Source organism: Rosa chinensis, chromosome 2 (assembly GCF_002994745.2).
Source record: "Rosa chinensis cultivar Old Blush chromosome 2, RchiOBHm-V2, whole genome shotgun sequence".
Taxonomy (NCBI): domain Eukaryota; kingdom Viridiplantae; phylum Streptophyta; class Magnoliopsida; order Rosales; family Rosaceae; genus Rosa; species Rosa chinensis.
This window is the reverse complement of record NC_037089.1, coordinates 83,576,828-83,598,676: the sequence shown is the minus strand read 5'-3', so window position 1 is coordinate 83,598,676 and position 21,849 is coordinate 83,576,828. Positions and strand designations below refer to the sequence as shown.

At 38.0% G+C, this 21,849-nt stretch overlaps 1 protein-coding gene across 1 annotated transcript; it reads right to left on the bottom strand.

Moving 5' to 3' along the window:
* Window positions 1–8,767: 8,767 nt before the first annotated feature.
* Window positions 8,768–21,557, bottom strand: LOC112187460 (pleiotropic drug resistance protein 3). The gene is made up of 26 exons (XM_024326254.2): window positions 21,156–21,557; window positions 20,178–20,282; window positions 19,432–19,843; window positions 19,200–19,323; window positions 16,520–16,605; window positions 16,321–16,405; window positions 15,444–15,603; window positions 15,268–15,344; window positions 15,117–15,170; window positions 14,955–15,045; window positions 14,466–14,767; window positions 14,093–14,374; window positions 13,688–14,001; window positions 13,448–13,608; window positions 13,258–13,361; window positions 12,890–13,043; window positions 12,643–12,783; window positions 12,440–12,510; window positions 12,032–12,364; window positions 11,099–11,389; window positions 10,874–10,957; window positions 10,646–10,779; window positions 10,014–10,241; window positions 9,553–9,724; window positions 9,222–9,476; window positions 8,768–9,118 (listed from the first exon to the last, which is right to left on the bottom strand). The coding sequence occupies exons 3-26, from the start codon at window positions 19,773–19,775 to the stop codon at window positions 8,852–8,854; spliced, it is 4,314 nt and encodes a 1,437-aa protein (XP_024182022.1). The 5' UTR covers window positions 19,776–19,843; window positions 20,178–20,282; window positions 21,156–21,557; the 3' UTR covers window positions 8,768–8,851.
* Between the last annotated feature and the right edge of the window lie 292 nt (window positions 21,558–21,849).

The following is a 21,849-nucleotide window of genomic DNA, read 5'->3' as shown; positions in this document are numbered from 1 at the left end:
TGTCTATTTATAGACCTTAGCCATATGCATTCACGCACAGCTTCATGTAGAGCAATAATCTCTGCATGATTTGAGGAAGTAGCGACAAGTGTCTGTTTTGTAGATCTCCAAGATATCGCCGTGCTTCCCATGGTAAAGACATAACCTGTTTGGGAGCGACCTTTATGGGGGTCAGAGAGATACCCTGCATCAGCAAAGCCCATCAAAACATTATTTTTATTTTGATGGAGGGGAGGAGGAGAACGTCGGTCACCATGGATGGTGTTGCCGGCGTCTGTATTACGGAAGGTGGCTTTTTGCCTCATAGGGTCTGATCCCAATCTTCCGTCTTTTATTTTCTCTCTGTAGGGATAAAACAAGCCCATATCAATCGTACCTTTTAAGTATCGAAAGATTGTCTTTATGCCAATCCAATGGCGGCGTGTTGGCGCAGAACTATGTCGAGCTAACAAGTTCACTGCGAATGAGATATCTGGCCTTGTGCATTGTGCTAAATACAATAATGCGCCTATCGCACTTAGATAGGGTACTTCAGCCTCTAATAATTCTTCGTCCTCATCCTTTGGACGAAACGGATCTTTTGTGGGCTCAAGACTTCGGCCGATCATGGGAGTACTTACAGGCTTTGCTTTATCTTCATTAAAGCGCCTTAGTAATTTTTGAGTATATGCTGACTGATGGATCATAATCCCATCACTACGGTGCTCGAGTTCTATTCCGAGGCAAAACCGTGTTTTCCCAAGATCTTTCATCTCAAACTCGGATTCCAAATATTTAGCAGTTTCCTTTAACTCATTTAGAGTTCCAATTAGGTTCATGTCATCGACATAAACTGCTACAATTGCAAATCCGGAACTTGTTCTTTTAATGAACACGCAAGGGCATATTTCATTGTTAATATATCCCTTTCCAATCAAGTAGTCACTTAGACGGTTATACCACATCCGTCCGGATTGTTTCAATCCATATAGTGAGCGTCTTAATTTTATTGAAAACGCGCTCCGTGGTTTAGAGCCACTTGATTTTGGTAATTGAAGTCCATCAGGAACCTTCATATATATCTCTGAATCTAGATCCCCATAGAGATATGCTGTAATTACATCCATAAGCTGCATGTCAAGTTTTTCGGAAACTACCAAACTGACAAGGTAGCGGAACGTTATAATGTCCATTACGGGAGAGTATGTCTCCTCGTAGTCGATTCCAGGGCGTTGTGAGAAACCTTGCGCCACGAGGCGGGCTTTATATCTCATCACCTCATTTTTCTCATTACGTTTTCTAACAAAGACCCATTTATGGCCAACAGGCTTTATATTTGGTGGTGTCAGCATTATAGGCCCAAATACCTGTCTCTTTGTTAGTGAATCCAATTCAGTCTGGATCGCATTTTTCCATTTAGGCCAATCCGCTCTTCGTTGACATTCTTCAACAGAGCGAGGTTCGATATCATCATATTCTATGATTCCTTTTGCAATATGATATGCAAACGCATCATCAATTGCCATAGAATTTCTATCCATCATCTCATGTACATTATTGTAATTTATGGAGATTTCTCTATTCTCTGGAGTTGGTTCTGACATTGGAGCGTCCCCCAATGGTGTCTCTTGGACATAACCATAATCCGGAATATTCTCGTGAGATGGATTATTCATATCTATGATTAATGGATTATTATTTTGTGCCAAACTCGCCTTCTTTCTTGGGCGAGAATCCATCGAACCTATAGGTCTCCCGCGCTTCCTGGCAGGAGCCGTGGGCCTAGCCAATGTGTCACCCATAGAGGGAACGTTGGCGCCATTCTCATGTATTTTTGAGATGGCATTATGTCTTTTAGGGACATCAATCCTTGCAGGTGTATTTGCAGCAGGTATGTGTGATCTCGTCACTTTAGCGATATCAGAAAACGCATCAGGCATCGATTCTGCTACGTTCTGAAGATCGAGAATTCTCTGCACTTCTTTTTCAGATTGTGCAGTTCGGGGATCAAGATGAGACAAAGTGGGGACAAACCACGACAATTCCTGTCCTTTTTGTTGAACATTAGTTATGTTCATGTCTCCCCCTAAAGACGGGAAGACTGTCTCATCAAAGTGACAATCCGCAAATCTAGCGGTAAATAGATCACCTGTCAAGGGTTCTATGTAGCGGATTATGGTTGGGGAGTCATAGCCAACATAAAGGCCTAATCGTCTTTGAGGACCCATTTTAGTGCGCTGTGGTGGCGCAATTGGCACATAGACTGCACACCCAAATATGCGTAAATGTGAGACATTAGGCTCATACCCAGTCACCATCTGGGATGCAGAAAAAGGTTGGGTGGCAGTGGGCCTTAGACGAATAAGCACAGCTGCATGTAATATTGCATAGCCCCAAGCAGAAATAGGGAGATTGGTGCGCATAACCAATGCCCTAGCAACCATTTGAAGTCTTTTAATGGCAGCTTCTGCGAGACCATTTTGGGTATGTACATGAGGGACGGGGTGTTCAACCTCGATCCCAATGGACATGCAATAATCATCAAAAGTTTTTGATGTAAACTCCCCAGCATTGTCAAGACGAATTGACTTAATAGGATGATCAGGGTGGTGAGCCCTTAACTTAATAATTTGTGCTAGGAGTTTAGCAAATGCAGCATTTCTTGTGGATAAGAGCACGACATGTGACCAACGTGTCGATGCATCAACCAACACCATAAAATATCTAAATGGTCCGCAAGTTGGATGGATAGGTCCACAGATATCACCTTGTATTCTTTGTAAGAATGGTATATTTTCTTTAATGTCTTTTGCATAGGATGGTCTCGATCCTACTTTTGCTAAAGAGCAAGCTTTGCAAAACGAATGATATGCTTTAGAAGTAATTCTTTGAACCTCTTTTTGGTTCGTATTCCTTTTTGTTTTAAAGAATGGATGTCCGTGTGAAGTTTTTAATATACGGATCATCATATCACGACCTGGGTGTCCCAAACGGTCGTGCCAAAGCCTGTATGTGTCGGAATCCCATAATTTTTCATTCATGACATGGTTGGATTCAATGACTCTAATAGTGGTTGCGTACAATCCACTAGAGCGACACGTGAGTTTCTCTAATACTCGTGTATTTCCGTAGTTATTAGAGGTGATGTAAAGGAACTCTTGTCCATTCTCACAATGTGTTTTCACATGAAAATCATTGGCTCTTATATCTTTAAAACTTAATAGGGTTCTTCCAGCCCTTGGAGCATATAAAGCTTCGGCGACATTAATATTTGTGCCATTCGGCAATAGAAATTGAGCTGGTCCACGACCATGAATCAATTGAGATGGTCCTGCCATCGTGGTCACTGAAGATTGACTAGGTGTCATCCATAAGAATAATTGCCTATGTCGTAATATAGTATGTGTGGTGCCACTATCAAGAAGGCATTCCAATTCTCCCGAAGACATACTGAAAAATAAAGTTCGGAATATTAACACATGTCAATGACATTGATAATGCGATACTTTATTAATAGGGAAAATAGTCAATGATTACATCAAAGTTTCCAAAGTTTATTCCAATATAAAATCAAACTTTATACAAATTGTAATTGCTCAATCCGTTTGGTAATTTCAATAAAATATGACCAGGTAAGTATAGAGATGTTGGTGGAGCGAGGCTCGCTTAAGTACCATGATCTCAATTACTTGCCTAGACATCATACTTCATTGAGTACGCCACATAAGAAAAAGTCAATACAATTGTTATTTGACTAAGGCACATTTGCCGTTTTATTGGAAAATAGAAAAGACTATTTTAATCAAAGTCTGCGGCATCCTCGTGCTCTTCATTTCCAGCTTTGAAGTCTTTTATGGTGAGAATTACATCTTCACCATCATCTTCTTCAGCAAGGTGAGCTTCTTGCTCCCTCATTTCCCTGTACTCCTTGTAGCTTGCAGCTAGTTGTGTACTTGCTTGGCATTGCTTAAACCAATGCTCGATTGATCCACACCTATGACACACGTCATTGTGATTGACTTTCTTTATTTGAGGTGCACGTTGTGGATATTCCCTAGGCGGGTTGTTGCTGCTACTACCACTGCGTATTATGCGACCTCCACGGCCCACAGTGTTACGGCCCATGGTGTTGTTATATTCTCCTCTCCCACGTGTGGATTTGCCACCACGTGTGCCCGCTCCAAAGTTGCGGTTTCCTTCCTTATTGGGGCGGTTGTATGGACCCATGCGTCCGTCATTTCCCTTGTTAGGGTATACATGCCCCTTATTAGTAGGGTACCGCTCCTTGCGCCCTTTCTTGGGTGCATTATAATTCGCCTCACGAACGCTTTTGGTTCCTACGGGCCTTGAATTATAATTCTTTACAAGGATATTGTCGTGCTTCTCATCTACCGACAAAATATTGATAAGTTCATTGAACTTCGTAAGTCGTCCAGCATTATATTCAGTGCGATATTGCTTTGATAGTATAATTGCTGCGACGGGGAAGGTGGAGAGAGTTTTCTCAATCAGCTCTTCTTCTGTGAGAGGTTTTTCACAGAACTTCAGCATGGCTCTTAACCGAAGAGCTTCTGAATTGTATTCAGCAACAGACTTGAAGTCGGAGAAGCGTAAATTGTTCCATTGAATCTTCAAGTCAGGGAGGAGGGAATCTTGGATATTATCAAAGCGCTCTTCTAGCGCTACCCATAGGTCCCTTGCATCTTTGATGGACATATACTCTAATCTGAGTGCTTTGTCCATATGGCGTCGCATCAAGATAATTGCTTGTGCATGCTTTATGGGTGTTCGTTGGAACACAAGGCCCGCGTTTGGTGCCTGGATTATGGGCAATATCCCTTTTGATGTGAGATGGTTCTCAACGTCGGTTCTCCAACTATGGTAATCCGAACCAGTTGAGTCAAGGATTTGAAAATCGAGTCTAGGTTCATTCGACATCCTTGAAATAAGAAGAAAAAGATGTATTAGTTTCGGAGTTTAAAACTTCCACGAAAAACTAAATTAATAAGATTTCCGAGCTATGCTACCAAGAAATCAATTTCCAAAAATATTTGGATTAGACCGAAACAATGATGTTTAGTAAGGTCATAAATCGATGCTTGCGGACGCTCTTAGTCCGGATATTATGAACACTCTTAGTTCATTGACCACGAACGCTCTTAGTTCGTTTAGCGTGAATTTCTATAATTCCGTTTTTTAATTGTAAGTTCCCAAAAAAAGAAAAAGAGGAGAAAAATAAATAAAAACTCAAAAGCGGGAACTTTTAGTAAAAAATACCTTGAAATAGTGTTGTCGGAAATGACCGAAAAAGTTGCCCAAAAGTGTCGGAAGTCGCCGGAAAAGTCGCCGGAAAAGTGTCCGAAAAGTCGCCGGAAAAGTTGTCGGAAAGTCGTGTCGACAGATGCTCGGCAGCAACTCGGCAGCTGCTAGGCAGCAGCTCGGCAGCTGCTCGGCAGCTTCTCGGCAGGAGCTAGGCAGGGGCTCGGCAGGCCTTCGGCAGCAGCTCGGCAGGTCCCTTCGACAGGTATCGACAGCTGCTCGGCAGGTCTTCGGCAGCAGCTCGGCAGATCCTCGGCAGGTGCTAGGCAGGCCTTCTGCGCAGCTGCTCGGCAGGACTCGGCAGCAGCTCGGCAGGACTCGACAGCGGTCCGGCAGCGGTTCAGATCTTCCGACAGCCGGTTCGAGCGGTTTCCGGCCGGTTCTGGGGGTTCTGAAACCGGTTCTGGGCTTCTGGAATCAAGGGCTTTGATATGAGCTAGGGTTTGGAGGTTTTTTGTAAGTTTGAGAAAATGGCTTCGATTGGATTATGAACTACCTCTTCTCTTCTCAACTTCGATCCTAATTCTAGAGCAATTTCGTGCTGATAACGTGTTTAAGGACAAGTAAATTGACAGAGAGAGAGAGAGATAATAGAGTTTCAAGTGTGTCTTTCATTTCATTCAAAGGAGGTATTTATAGGGATACATTTTGAAGTAAATAATGATACAACTTGATGGCATCTTCAATTGTAGCCTCTCCTTGTGGCTTCTTCATTTGCAGCTTCACATTGTGGTTGTGATGATGATGATTGCCACACTTGTTCCCCATTGGCATAAAGCTTGACTCACAAGTCATTATACCTAAAATACCTATCTTATACATGACATAGACATTTTATACTATGAACAATACAACATGTTTCATATATACTACAACATGTATAATATTTTTAAAATCAATTACAGCCAACATGTTTGATTCGATGAAGATGTAGCTTGAAGGCAAATCAAGATTACTTCTAGCAAAACGACAAGGCTCACATGAAATCTGAAATCTGTCATTTGATGTATTTGAGTTGGTACTCTAGAAGTGAGATTAGCCATCAATAATAGACAACTGAGTTCGATAACATATTTCGAACTTAATTATTATAATTGATCGAGCTCGTTTAAAATATGCAGTGAAAAAATATTCTCGTTAAGCTTTCAGCTTTGTTTTGTTTTCGTTTGCAACTACCAATAATTTGCTATAGAGAATTCACTTAATTGGTTTAGGCTTAAGTTAATTATGTCATGGTGTTTTAGACAGGGCCGGGCTTGACATTTTGATGGCCTGAGACAAATAATTTAAATGTGGCCTCACATGAAAAAATTCATATAATCGAACAAATTTTTTTTATATATATATAAATTAAACCCCTACATTTATGTTAATGCAAGGAAAAAAAAAGATGTTCAATTCCAAAATAATTTTTCACTTAGAAGTTGAAAAAATAAAAAAGAACATAATATATTTAACTACAAAAGAAACCAATGAAAAACAAAGGGCAAGTACATTAATATTCAATTTCAAAATATTATTTCCATAGAAGCTGGAAAAAGAAGGAACAAAAAGTTTAATTGCAAAGAAACTAATTAAGACCAAAAAAAAAAAAAAACAAAAAAGTGCAATTAAACTAATTAAGACAAAAAATAGGCCACTGTGTTTCAAACCTTGATGCTGCAAACAACAGCACATCTATATTACCACTGCGCTAGCTTGGCCGCTTTGTAGTAGATATGGCAAAAAAAAAATATATAATCATAAATGAATATATGTAAAATTAAAAATAATTATAATAATAATAATTTGGCGGAGGCCCGTTGGAGAGTGGTGGCCTGAGGCGGCTGCCTCAGGCAGCTGCCCTCAGGGCCGGCTCTGGTTTTAGATAATAATACCTGAATTACCTCATATTGTGGCACATAATCGATGAACTTTTTTTTTTCATCCGATTCATCATTCATTCATATTCATGTCTAATTTGAATGTGAGTTTCGTTTAAGTTGTTGATGGAGTCTTAATATGCTGAATGTGAACCTATTAAGTCTTTGTTTGGTTTGCAAAATTTGAGTATTCGGAAAGTAAACTCAATCATTTCTTGTATTTGGAATGCAAATGGAATGAAAACATTTTTCAGAGGAAGGGAAAATGTGAGGAAATTAAGTGGTTCCTTGCAATATCTCCAAGAGATTCATTTTGAGTTTTTTTATTGGAACCTCCAGATTTACTTACTTGACCTCTATGCTTTTTACACCTCCTATCAAATTTTCAAATACTAAATTTACTCATTAAACCTCACTAAAGTTCCTCAAATAACTTCACTCATATAATTTACGACAAACTAAGATTCTTATAATAAAAAACTTAGTCATTTCAATAATTTCATTACTCTTTAAATCTTAATTACATCTCAATTCCTTAATCATACAACATAAATCTCTTATCCAATAAAAAAAGTCAAACACAAGGTATTGAGTTTTTAAAATTAATAAAAAATAAAATAACATGAACTATTGCAAAAAAAAAATTAATCAATTTTTCTTAATGTTTCTCTATTTTCTGTACCTCATGATTAATTATTTAAATATTTTTTATTTATTTTTATTTGCTAGCTCTTTTTTTTTTTCTTCTTCTTTTTACAAATATAATGGATAGATTTAGATTTAAGTCATAATACAATTTATTTTGTTCTGCTTGACCAATATGCGTTCAATATGCATATCATACATTTGTATCTTAATCATAATTTTATTGATGAATGCTTTAATGAGTAAAAATAGATAGGGAAAATAATAAAGAATGCAATCTAATATTATTGAATTGGAAAGTCTAGAGAAAATAAATATAACAATTTTTTTTTTGTATAATTATTGTCCTTAATAGTCATTTTATAGTAAGTTATATATGTAATTTAATAATTCATAATAAAGTGAGGTCAAGTGAGCAGATTTGGAGGTCCCAATAGAAATTCTCATTCATTTTTCATCCTTATTTCCTTGTATTTATTACTCATTTTTCATAGTTTATTGTATTAATTTCAAAAATTTTAACAATTTTTCTAATAACTTTCCTTATATTATAAAACACCGGAACGGAAAGTATCCATGGAAAATTTAATTTCCCAACTCATTGAAAAAGACAAATGAATCTATTGCTAAATCATGCTTGAATTCTGTATATTCTGTTTTCTTTGTGCTCTTGAGCTGTTTCCCATGATCAAAGACCCAAACTTTCATATGTAAATGAATGAAAATTCATAAACTTTTACTCTCTTTTTTGCATCATCTGCGATTTAGTGTTACCATCTTACCATTTTTTAATTAGCTACTTTTAGTCGTACAGGCCCAATGTTAGTGGTACTGAAATAGGACAAAAGAAATTAGGAGAGTGTAACTTTGAAACGGCCAAGTATGATTTGTGAGGCAGCCATTGCAAAACCTCTAGGGAGTTGAGAAAAATTAGTACTCATTATCTATTAATGATGCGAATAAGATCGAAAGTATATTACAGCAATGACTGTGTAGTGAACTGTAGGGAAGTTCATGTACTCAACTTCAGTAAGTGGAAGACATGATTACCTCCTCTGGAAGTTTAGTTTTTCAGTAGCAAGTGCAAACGCAAATGCGAAAACTAGTGGATATGCAAGAAGAAAAATTCCTACAATTCCTAGATCATCATAGTTGTATCCATAGATGCTGTCTAAGAAGGCACTGATCGTCTTTTCTTCCCCGCGGAGTACTATTTCCGTGTTTAGATCTCCGTACTGTGAAGTGAGAATACCTTTTAAGGACCACGATAAAGGGCAAATATAGTAGCCCCAAACCCACCATTTAGGAATGTTCTGCAAGAGGGACGTAAATTAGAATTCTAAATTGTATGCAAATTCTTTTCGTGTTGATAAAGTAGAACGAAAGATAGAGTTGACTTTCTTTTTTTTGACTTACTGGTTGAGGTATTAGGTATCCCGAGAACAGATTGAGCATGGTGTAGCAGAAACTTGCTAATACTGAAGCTACTTGGAAAGTCGGGGTCACAGAAGCAACCAATATACCGAAGTAAGTGAAGTAGAGCAGCGTGAAAAACATAGCATACACATACCAGAATACTTTGTAAAGTGACCAGTGGAAACCAATCGATGGATATGTAATGGTCGAAAACAAAACTGCTTGAAAGAATACATAAGGAAGTTCAATGATCACCTGCAACATATGGAAGAGTTATGTAGAAACCTTTGAACTGCTTAAGTATGGCCTAGGAAAATGATTAGAACCATACCTGTGATAAAGAATATGCCCATGAGGAGTACATTCCAGCAAACCTTTCTCGATATACAACATTGCGCTCAGAAGCGACAAATGGTAAAACAGAGGAACAATTACCAATTCCCATGTTTTGTTGTAAAATAAATATTGATCCTAGAATGCTGAAGAACTCCTGTTCACCATTTCTTCAGAGCAAAGATAAAAAGTTGTTCTGAGGTTAAATATACTAGTCTGTGGTATATTTAAGTGGGAATGTATTCTAAAACAATACTCAAACAAATGCAAGAAAGGGTGCTTATTCCTTAAGAAGTCATGCATACTTGACTTTCAGGAGGTGCTAGATGACAGAGATTATATAGTAAATAACAGATGTGGTCAAGCCGGCCAAAATCTTTTCTACACCTCTAGGTGATTGCAGGTTTTCTATCAATTCATTATGTGGAAAAATAAGTTGTTTCTGTCAAATTGTCTTACATTTTCTGTCCTTTCTGCCAAAGAAGTGCTCCAAATATCAAAGAGGATGCAGCAGTGATTAACAATCGCCCCAGGTTATATTTTGGATTTCTCCAGTAGGAGAGATGTCGCTTCCACAGACATGCTTTAAATTGCTCCCATCCATTTTGTGGGAAACGAGTAGGAAAATCCAATCCCTTTGAGCCTTGTGCTGGTAAGCTGTGTTCTCTAACTAGGTCATTGTTCTTCCTGTATTGAAAAAGAAATGCAAGGGTTGATTCAGAAAGACCTTTCAATAATATTGAACCATAATGTTGTGTTGGGAGAAAATAATTGCCTCCCCTATTCTAGAAGTCACTCTCTAGAGTGGTAACATGATCATAAACCTGATATCAGAATCACTTAATAATTGTGGCACTGCTAGAATTTTTAAAAGCTTTTAAAAATAACAGCTAAATATCTTTCTGCTATACAAACAAAGCATTGCTTTCTTTTACGTGGGCTGCGTCCCAGCTAGTTTGGGTAAGGTGCCTTTGTGAGAGTGTAACTAGTGCTAGTGTTCTGAGATAGAAGTCAAATGCTGAAGTTTGGCATTTTCACAGTGTTTATGAACTCAGTGCTATATGCTAGTGCAGTAATATGCTAATACTCACTGGCATAGATGTGATTCTCTATAAAGCTGAGCAAAATCTAAGGCAAGTTTGGCTTCTGCAGAAGGACTTGTGACTTCTAACATCCATGTTGCTGGGTTGTAATTATCTTTGATTTTTGGAACCCCAGAAATACCCTGCAACAGAACGGTGGTGGTAAAAAGCAGAGTCGACTGAATTGACATGTAGAAATAGAGTTCCATCAAAATTGGTTGTTGTCATATAACTCACCTCAAAGTATTGGATAAGCTTACTTGAATCTTGACCCAGCTCTCCACAATATATTACTTGTCCTCCTCTTTTCATCAAAAGAAGCTGTACAATTCAAACTGATATATATCAAATCACTTTATTTCTTGTCATAATATAAATATTGTAGAATCAGAAAAAGGGCCATGTCCTACAGAAGATATTATTCTCAATTTTTACATTTGCAGAATTACATTGGTCAATTACCTCATCGAATGCTTCAAATATGTCAATACTTGGCTGATGAATAGTGCAAACAACAGTCCTTCTTGTACTGACAATGTTTTTCACAACTCTCATAACTATTGCAGCTGCTCTGGCATCTAAACCAGATGTGGGTTCATCCATAAATATAACGGATGGATTTGAAACAAGCTCTACTGCTATTGTTAGCCTTTTACGCTGTTCAGTCGATATACCACTACCACCTGGTATGCCAACTAACTCATCTTTGATTTCATCAAGCTCTATCATATGAAGTACTTCTTTCACAAACTCCTGATAAATGGATAAGTCAATTGGAAACATCATGCAATCTTCTATGATCGAAGGACTGGAAAGTTTATGTACTTGACTTTATATTATTACTTCATGCATATTCAGTTCCTGGAACATTTATTCATAAATCTTCTATTGGGATGCCAACTTTCTGTTTCTATGTCTAGAACATTTATAATAACACTATACTCTCACATCAAGATGATCACCAACAGCAGCCTCAGCAATGAGGATGCACATAGGCAATCCTTACCCAAAGGAACTATCTGGAATTCTTCCCCACAAGAGGAGACAACTCGTGCGCTGTCTCAATAGTACAAGAAACCAGTTCTTTGTTGTTATATGTCAGCTCCAGACTTCACCCAAACCACACACTTCAATTGCACAACAGACAACTCCTTCAGAAAGCACATTGTCCAGTAGTAGCTAGGTCTTTATCAGTTGTTGACTTGTTGTATAAATTGCATCCTACTGTAAACAATCTTCAATCAAGCAATTCCATTTCTCTTCAATTTATTCATAAATCTCATTTGGATAATTAAGTCTAACAAAACTAGCACCAGGTCTAGGTCTTAAATTTGAATTTTGAACTATGATATTTGGTATTTGTACTACGTGATTTGTATGTTTAAAGAGACTTACAGCTCTAGTATTTCTAGCAATCTGGGATGGCAAGCGTAACCAAGCTGAGTATGCTACTGACTCTTCTACTGTAAGCTCTGGAGAATGAATATCACTTTGCTCGCAATACCCAGATATTCTGGCATATGTTTCTTGGACTTTTGGGTGTCCTCTAATTCTAATGTCTCCTTCAATAAGTCCACCAGTTTTCCTTCCAGAAAGAACATCCATCAGTGTTGTCTTTCCTGCTCCACTAACACCCATCAGTGCTGTAAGAACGCCAGGTCTAAATGCACCAGTTATATCTTGAAGAAGCTGTAGTCGATTTGGTGGGAAACCTTGCTCTCTCAGTTTCTGGAAATATAAGCGTGATTAAATTGATTTATATCCAACATTCTTTGAAACAGGAATTCATAATAATGTGGTTACCTGGGGTGTATCAATAAAGTATTGCAGTTTCTCAAATGATATAGTAATGGGCTCAAAAGGCAACACCATGCCTGCAGTTTAAGAAACCACTATGTAACATGATGTATATATAGCATGTTTATTGATACCAACACACAGACAGGATTTTTAGTAAATGAGTTCTTTAATGATTTGGAGTACAGTACTGTAAAATGATATGTCACCTGCATTTGTAGATTCCGAAGTAGTTATATCAGTATCTACACTAGTTAATTCTCTTTCTTGACCGCAATTATCTAAAATTTCTTTTTTCTTCGGACGGGAGAATTTTTCATGAGAAATGATAGTCCGAGAACTACCTGGAGCTGTGTAATTTCAAATTTCAAACAGATTAGTATCTAAAGAATTTATGATCAATTACTTAAATTTTTGCATATTCTTTCTTGTATATGCCTAGGTCGAGGGAGTTACACTTTGAATAACTCAATGTCCATGTGAACCCCAGGTTGAAAACCATCCAAAATCCAATTAAAGCTCCTATGGATATCCAATAGAAGTAATCATTGAAGTTTAGACCACGATTAATTAGAGCTTGCTGGCCAATAGTGACATTGGAAGATAAAACCTGCATGGAACAGTGAACATTGATATTAACACAACATATTAAGGTACAATAGAGTGTGGCAGACCCTTCTCCTTTGGGATTGAGAGTGGGACTTGCTCCCTACATCATTTGCTTTCGAGGAACTAATATCGTCTAATCACTTATATGATTTTAAAAAGAAAAAAAACTACAATAATCTGATCTCAATTAATGAAAATTAGTAGTTCTGCATCACCTTTTGCCACCTTGGAGCATGAAATTCATTTATTGAAACACCTAGTTCTGCAAAGGCCAATGGAGAAACCCAAAATCCCCATTCCAACCATGCAGGTAGAGAAGCTACATTAGGAAAGTGCTTATTAGATTGACTGCAGTGCCACATATTGCTAAATGGTTCTACTCAAGTCATAAATAGCCTCCCTTACATTTTGGAATTATGAAGCCTCCAAATAGAAACATTACTATTAAAGATAAAAGGCCGACAGATCCTGCAACAGAAGGATTTCGGACCAAGGATGCAATCAAACGAAATAGTGATATTGCTACTTGATGCACGAGGAACAGAAGAATAAATTGCCTGAAGAACCTGATATTATTGATAACAAAGTTTTAGTAAGTAACAAAATCAGTTGTGTCAAAATAACGGTTTAGCCTAAGAGAACTACCTTTCAGGTTCAGGACTGTAACCAATCACATAATAAGTAAGGGCTGTCCAAAGAAATGCATCTAGCAATGAAAATGGAATCTTCAGGATGGCAGCCGGAATAGAATAAGCCCATGCAGGGTAAAAGTAGACATCTCTTTGCTTATAGAAGACTGCAAGTCTAGAGGAAGTCATTGATATCTCTGAACTTGCATTGCATAGAAATCTAATTAGAGCATAAAACAAAGCACTCATGTAGTACTTTGCATAGATCTCGTTGACTTTCATCCATGTACGTAGAAACATTGTCATTGTTACTAGTGCAATGACCACAAGCTGCATAATGAAATGAGCTAGGTGTGAAAGGTTGATCAATCTAATTAGGTTTTTTTTTATTCTTTCACGAAATGCCACCAGTATCTGTTACCTGTACTGATTGGAATACATGAACAAAAGAGTTTCGCTTCATGAGAAGCCATTCTCTAGAAAGGCATGCTTTGAATAGTTCCCATTTTCTCAGTGAGTAAATGTTGTATGACAAAGCATGCTTATGGCACTCTGATTGCTCAAAAGGCTTGGAAAGTTCCTCTTCAAGCTTCTTTCCGACATGGAAGTCCTTAAACATACTTACGAACTCATCAACACTAACATAACTGTAGGGTTGGTCTTTATGGCACCAGTACTTTGCTTGATCCTTTTGAGAAACCACCTATACAGAAAATCCACTGTGGAAATTATTATAGAGCAAATAGTCTTGGTAACTTGACAAATTTAATTTGTATATACACAAGGACTCTTGCCTCTTGGAGGAAGTCAGAAATGCCTTTTCGTGGTGGGCTAAGGAAACCACACTTCTGAAAGAACTCCACAACATTGTCACTAGGCCCATGGTATACAACTTTTCCTTCAGCCATCAAGATAATGTCATCAAACAGATGAAAGGTCTCTGGCGTTGGCTGAAGAAGTGAAACCAAAATGGACGATTCTGTTACGTGAGTCAATTGCTGCAGACAAGTTACAATCTGAAATGTAGTGGAGCTGTCTAGTCCTGTTGATATCTCATCCATGAAGAAAGCTCTTGCTGAGCCAATCATCATCTCACCTGTTAAACGAGAGTATCATGAAACATTACTATCTTATGAGAGAAAAACGTTTGGATGTAGTAGAAAATGCCCTACTGACACTCGCTTTTAGTTGGTTCAGCAAGCAGAGGCTTCTAGTAATTGTTTTGGATTCTTATTGATGCTATTCAAAGATGAGAATGCAGCAAGGTGGGGAATTTGCAGAACCTGTTGTTAGCCTTTTCTTTTGACCACCCGAAATTCCTCTTTGCATTGGGTCCCCTGTGATTGTCTCAGCACAAATGTCCAGCCCAAGGATCTAAGAGAGAAACTGTTTAAGTGTATAGGAAAGACATGGTCTTTGTGTTTCTAGTTTGTGATGAGGATTACCTTTATTATATAGTCTGTCATTAGAGATTTTTTCAACCCTTCAATTGAAATGGCCTGTTAATCAAGTTGTAGAGGCAGTAAGCAAGAGATGGATAAGTTGCTGCTTAATTGAAAACAGGACAGGAGAGACTTAGAGCGTGACTATTCATACCTTCATATAAGTGTCAATATCTGGTTCTGGGACAATACCAGCTTGCTTCTCCCTTCTAGCAACTTCTTTCATAATATCTTTAATTGCAGAAAATGCTTCTTAGTTAAACCGAGTTGGAGAATCATGAAATCGTGGGCAGAAGTTGAAAAAAAAAAAACAAAACAAAAAATGCCTACCAGCTCTGCTTCCAATGCCCTGGCAACGAGATGAGAAATCCAGTGTTTCCCTCACAGTCATCTCAGATATATGCAAGTCATATTGACTTATGTAAGCTGATGTCTTCTGAGGAACAAACTCATTGAGCTTATAACCATTGTAGGTTATTTCTCCTTGAACCTAAAATTTGAGAAATTTAGATAAATAACCTTTTTTAAGACATGTAATTGAGTTTTAACCTTATTTTCTAAATATGTTCAAATCAATCTAACCCAAATGAAGTTCAAAATTACTTAAAAGTCTTTGTTTGCTTAAGTTATTTACTCTATTCTATGAACTCAATTAACATTTTTCATGATCTCTAGGCTGTCTTCTCCTTTCGATCACCACCCTCATCACTAGCAAACTTACCTACCTCCCGCCATGATACTCAATACTAAACCTAGTTTCTTAGATCTCAGTCCATGGTCTCTCTTGTTATTCTCATCTATGAGATAAATCAATTAACAAAAAGGGAAATCCAGACCAAGAAATTCGATCATCCACTAATGTTTTTTATTTTGGAATTACAAAAAAAGACTAACAATCTAGAATTTCAATTGGGACTCTTCTGATGTGGCGCGCCTCAACTGTTCTTACAAAAAATTGCATCATCTATGTTGCAGCACGGATGGTATTTTGCAACCCAAATTGATAAGTGTTGTTAAAAACCTTGTAATGCTACTAGATAGATGTCTTAAGTTCTGCTAGAATTGCTTTCCTTGTTGCTCGAAGGGTTGTCAAGTCAATATTGTGTATCTGAGTCAGACACAAAAGTTATAGAAATGATATTTCCTTGCTAAATGTTCCAAACATATAAAAAATGCTAGATAATGCCTGTGTTCATATTTAGAGAACCTTGAGAGGGTGGTTAAGTTTTCCTGCAAGTGCCTGTAATAAGGTAGTTTTTCCACAGCCTGGAGGACCAAGCAATAGAGTCATCCTGCATAAAATGTAAATGTATTTAGACTAATCGTCCTCCACATCTCTTAGGTTTGTCGAGAAATTGAAGAAATAACCAACTTATCAAGCATGTTTGTTAAGGAAAAAAAATTACCTTGAAGGCTTGATGATGCCACTGACATCTTTGAGAATTTCTAGATTGTATGCTTCAGACTTGCATCCAATTATCTGTGTCGTGACCTGTCAAACATTTTGAATCTTATTCAATTAAGGTCATCATTTGGCCCGCCCAAAAGCCTATGGGCGCTCGCTCTGCCCGGCTCACAGCAGAGTTCAATTCGGTTCTACCCGTTGGGCACGAGACAGAGCTAGGGCAGAGGGTTCAAAACCTAGGCCCGGCCAACGGCCTGACCCATTATAAGCCTAATCCGAAAGCACATTCAATTCTAGTATTAATTTTTTTATGTAGTTATTAATTTAATATATGAACTAATTATAGCGTTATGTCATATTTTCTTTTATTTTATATTTTATCTTACTCAATCATTAACATATCATAATTTTTTGTATTTTTTTTATAAAAGAACATTACTTATAAATTTAATCTAGAAACGGCCTGAAAAAGCCCGTAAGCCCCTAAGCCCATGGGCTGCCCTAGGCCTTGATTTTTTAAGAAAAACCCGGCCTGAAAAAAAAAAAAAAAAAAAAAGGTCCTTGACCAAAAGCCCTAAAATGAGCCAAAGTTATCTCACTTACTCCAGCAACAAATTTTAATTCATACTAACCCAATTTAAATTGAAATGACTATTCTACCCACTTTCTAATTAAACAACTACAGCTACCGGTACTCTTTATCTCTCCTCCCTTCGATCTCTCTCTCCTCTTTGTGTCTCTCTCCAAACTCTCCCATTCTCTCTCTATGAAACCAAAACACACACACACACACACACACACACACACACTCTCTCTCTCTCTCTCTCTCTGTCTCTCTCTCTCATCCCTCCGATACGTAGATCGGAGCCTGTTTTTCTCACCGATCTCTCTCTCGTCTGAGTCCTGGAGTCCGAGTCGCGGCGGTGGAGACTTCGCAGCAGAAGTCTATGTGGCTCGGTGAGTCGATGAAAGTGACGGAGTGGTCGCAGTAGTTGATAGAGGAGCTTTTCATGGTGATGGCCCGGCGCTGCTACTCGAGGAGGGAGTCTATGAAGCAGAGGCGGCCGGTGAGCTTGGGATGGATGATGCCTTTGAGGAAGCCGGAGATAAGGTGGTCGTAGAGCATTCTCACCATTAATTTGTGGGCTGTGCTGGGTTGTGCAACTTGTGAGATAATGGTCATGATCGATCCAATTTTTGTTTGATAGGATGAAGATAACGATGTGGTTTCGTGGAATGTTATGGTTACTGAGTTATTCTTAGATTGTTAGGTATGAGAATGCTATTAGTTTATTTGAAAAGATAAGGGAGTGGAAGATTGGGTTAAATGTTGTCAACTAGGGAATGATGGCTTTGCATGGATCTGTTTTGGTAAATGATTGCTTGTGGCTCAGAGCCACATGTTGTTAATAATGACATTTGTTTTAGTCTGCACTAGCTCTGCACGTCAATTCTTTTGTTTTGTTTTTTTTATTTTTTATAAGAAGCTCTGCACATCAATCTTAAAATGAAGCTATAGCTTCTTCCAATTCCAATATTCTATGTTTCGTGCAACCTTGAAGTAGTTATGAGCTTATTGGCCCTTCTTCATTTCTTTCTTCCTATTTAATTTTTTTTTTTGGGAAAGGTTATTTGATTTTTCTTCAAAGAGCTCAAATGATCAACTGGTCTTGTTGGAAGTTGTTGATTTATAGAGGCGCGCACTAGACGTCTATAAAAGGTCTATTGGGGGGCAATAAACTTTTTGAATTGATGTAATCTCCTCGTTTTTTTTTCTTTAATTAAAAAAAGGTCTATTGGAGGGCAATACATGTCTGTTAAAGGTCTATTGGGGGGCAATAGACGTCTATTGGGGCAATAGATGTTTTGAATTGATGTAATCTCCTTGTTATTTTTCTGTAATCAAAGTTTTATTTGTCTAAATTTAGGGAGACTAGTTCTCATTCTAGCAACTGAAAGTCCTATTGAGGGGGCAATACATGGCTGATAGTCATCTATTGGGGGGCATTACATAGCTGATAGTCATCTATTGGAGGGCAATACATGCCTGATAGTCATCTATTGGGGGGTAATAAATGTCTATTGGGGGCAAAAAAACTTTCCGGTGAGATTTTCAGCAAATTCCAATGGGCGGTAGCCGGTGATCGGAATCCTGCTAAAGTTGACCGGATTCCGACGGCAGGTAACCGGGCTCCGACTAAGTCTCCCATGGTTTCTCTCTCTCTGTCTCTAAGTAACAAAGGGGTGAGGGTAAAATGGTATTAAAAAACAAACAAAAAACCTTAATGGGGTATTAGGGAAGACCAACTTAGAGTGTTTTGGGTAAGAGGGAATTAAAAAAACTTAATGAGGTAAGTGAGAAAAAAAATCTCTAAAAATGGTGTAAATGGACAAAAACCCAACAAAAAATCTTGTGGCTCTATCCGGCCTGATCCTAGCCCATTGATTTTAGGCAAGGCCGGCCCATTGATGACCCCTAATTCAATATGTAGAACTCAAATCTTTTAGGTACATGGAAAGAAGTAGTTACTCCTACTTTACTAGGTAGTTTCGAAACATCAAATGTGATCCTTGTATCCCTTCCTATCTATTAATTGAAAAAAAACAAAAATTAGTAATCTTTGATTTGCACAGGGTAAAATATTTTCTTTTCCTGTTGGAATAACTAGGAAAACACTTACAGAGAGAAAGCTTTTGAGCGTGTTCCATAGTGTTGGGAGGGGCTTTCCTTGAACTACTTCACATTCTGCTTCTACAAACAAATTTTTGTATCGTACTTCCACAGTCGGCATTTGCAGTCCCACTCTGAAAAACAAAGGTCAGTCCATGGCATATACATATTAGCTATGTTTTATACATATTAGTGTAATGATTATGAGCCGGGCCTTCTACAAATATTACTTATATATATACCTGTCTATTCTTTCTTTGAGTTTCTGTAAGAGGCATTGATTATCTCCTTCTATTTGCTTGAGAAGTTTATCAATGAACACACGACGTTCCAGGGCTTCTAGCTTTGTAACATCAACTACCCTCTTACTCTTACCTTCATGATCATCGTCCTCCTTGTTACAACCGAAGAGTGAAGTTCGAATACGTTCAAATGTGGGCAATCTTTCAATGGCAGCCCACCGCAACTCAACTTCATCGTCATCATTCTCTTTCATGGACCTGACATCTGAAGTGCTCCTGAAACTTGATGCATGCTGATGAAAAGAAGTCCTCACACTTCTTCCTATCTCTGCAGCCAAATCCATTCCAACTTCCAAGGGGCTCTGCTGCTTCACCTCTTCCTACTGTGGTTGCTAATGCACTCAGATTCTACCTATATGTAAGGAATAATTGCACCTTGCGTCATTTGCGAATGTAATGCTGATGCTGTACTAGAAGGGAATATATAAACTACGTTTGACTTCTGTGATGACAGTATTCACTAGGATTTGCAATTTTGCATTACCGTAATTGGAATTTGCGGTTTCTATACTTTCTCTAAACTAAAGATAGAACTATCTAGATGTCGGTGGAAATGCTCTAAGAAAAAATCACGTTCATACAAAAGTCCATAAATTGGATTGCCTTGCTCGACTGTTATAATTAATTCATTTTGATCTATATTTCCTGTTGACAGTATGCATCATAACTCACACATCATCACTGACCTGGGAAAAGTAGAAGATGAATCACCAAACCAGTCAGCTGCTGAAGTGTCAAAAACAATAAAAACCAAAGCATGCTCAACAAGACAAGCTCCGGATAAGGATAACCTGCACAACTCAAATGGAGCTCAGAGACAAAATACAGCTCTGCAAAACAAAGCCAAAAGACATATTGCCATGGTGCAACAGATGTAGCAGAGACCAGACCTGTGTGTTGCCATAGTACTGATGTAATTTGGATCACACTAGTGTCGACACACAGATGAATAGCAATAGGACCATTACAGCCTTCACAAGGCACTCTAGCTTGTATAAATAGACACCAGATTGTAAAGTTCAAGCATTGAAAGAAACACAAAGTTCTCAAACAAATTTTAGTCATTCAATCATGCTTTTACTCTGTTTATTTATGCATTTCTATCATGGTATCAGAGCTGATGCCTAACGGCCTGATTCATAGCTCTTCAAGTTCATTCACCCATTAATCTTTATTCTACTCCACTCCTCAATTCTTCTATTTCTACTTCAACAACTCAATATTCTTTTTTTTTTCTCTCTCTCTTCATATACACCTTGCCTCTTCTTCTTTCTGCAATACTCAACATACTTTCTCTCTCACACCAGTACACCCATCTTTCATTCCTTCACCATCAATATGGTTGATGCAACGAATTCACAGCCTACTCCACCAAATACACCTGCAAACATGAACAACACCACACCACCAGTTTTTCTAATTTCCCCTGAGGTCACTGCCCAACTTCTTAATCCAACTGTTACTCCTCAACAAATTTCGTCTCTTGTGCCTATCAAATTGAACACGGCCAATTATGTGCTATGGAGATCTCTTCTCACTCCCATCCTACAGCAATACAATATGTTTGGCATTGCTAATGGCACAGAACCTTGCCCTCCCATTTTTCTATCAGATTCAACCGAAATCAATCCGGCATATACAGAGTGGTTGAAGCGAGACCGTACCTGTCGAATATGGTTGACTGCTACCCTCTCTGATGCTGTTCTTCCATTCCAAGTGGGCACAACGACAGCTCAGTCTCTGTGAGTGACCCTTGAGCGACGACTTGCGGCTACAACTAGCTCCCACATTTGCATCCAATTAAGTTCATATGAGGTTGGTAAGGGACCAAAGACCAAGTGTTAGTCTGATGAAGGGCATTGATCTCTTCATGCATAGCTTGGAGCCAATTTGAATCTTTGGCAGCTTGGTGGAATGTTTTGGGAAGAGATGACTTGGGCCAACATGTTTGATTCGATGCAAGTACTTTAGCTTGCTGGCAATTTGCTTCTAGCAAAACGACAAGGCTCATGAAATCTGTAATCTGTCATTCTATCATTTCTATGTATTTGAATTGGTACGCTAGCTAGAAGTGAGATTAGCCATCAATAATAGACAACTGAGTTTGATTAACATATTTCAAACTGAATTATTATAATTGAGCTCGTTTAAAATATGCAGTGAAAAAATATTCCCGTTAAGCTTTCATTATTTAAGCATGGCGGCCGAGAATATAATTTGCTATAGAGAATTCATTCTATGTGTTGGAAATTCTGATCATGGTGAAAAATAAGCCCTAAGCTAAAGAACAGAGGTAGAAGACGATGTACGTACTTTTCTGATTTTTCTCTAGGTACCTTTTTTTACAATTGGTATACA

What these genes read in the sequence shown, in the direction of transcription:
- LOC112187460 (XM_024326254.2), bottom strand. Translation starts at nt 19,775, where the DNA reads ATGGATTTGGCTGCAGAGATAGGAAGAAGTGTGAGGACTTCTTTTCAT. An exon ending in AAAGAAAAGGCTAACAACAG is followed by an intron (nt 14,768 to 14,954) that starts GTTCTGCAAATT and finishes CTCGTTTAACAG; the next exon opens with GTGAGATGATGATTGGCTCA. An exon ending in TGGCAGAAAGGACAGAAAAT is followed by an intron (nt 9,725 to 10,013) that starts GTAAGACAATTT and finishes TTTGCTCTGAAG; the next exon opens with AAATGGTGAACAGGAGTTCT.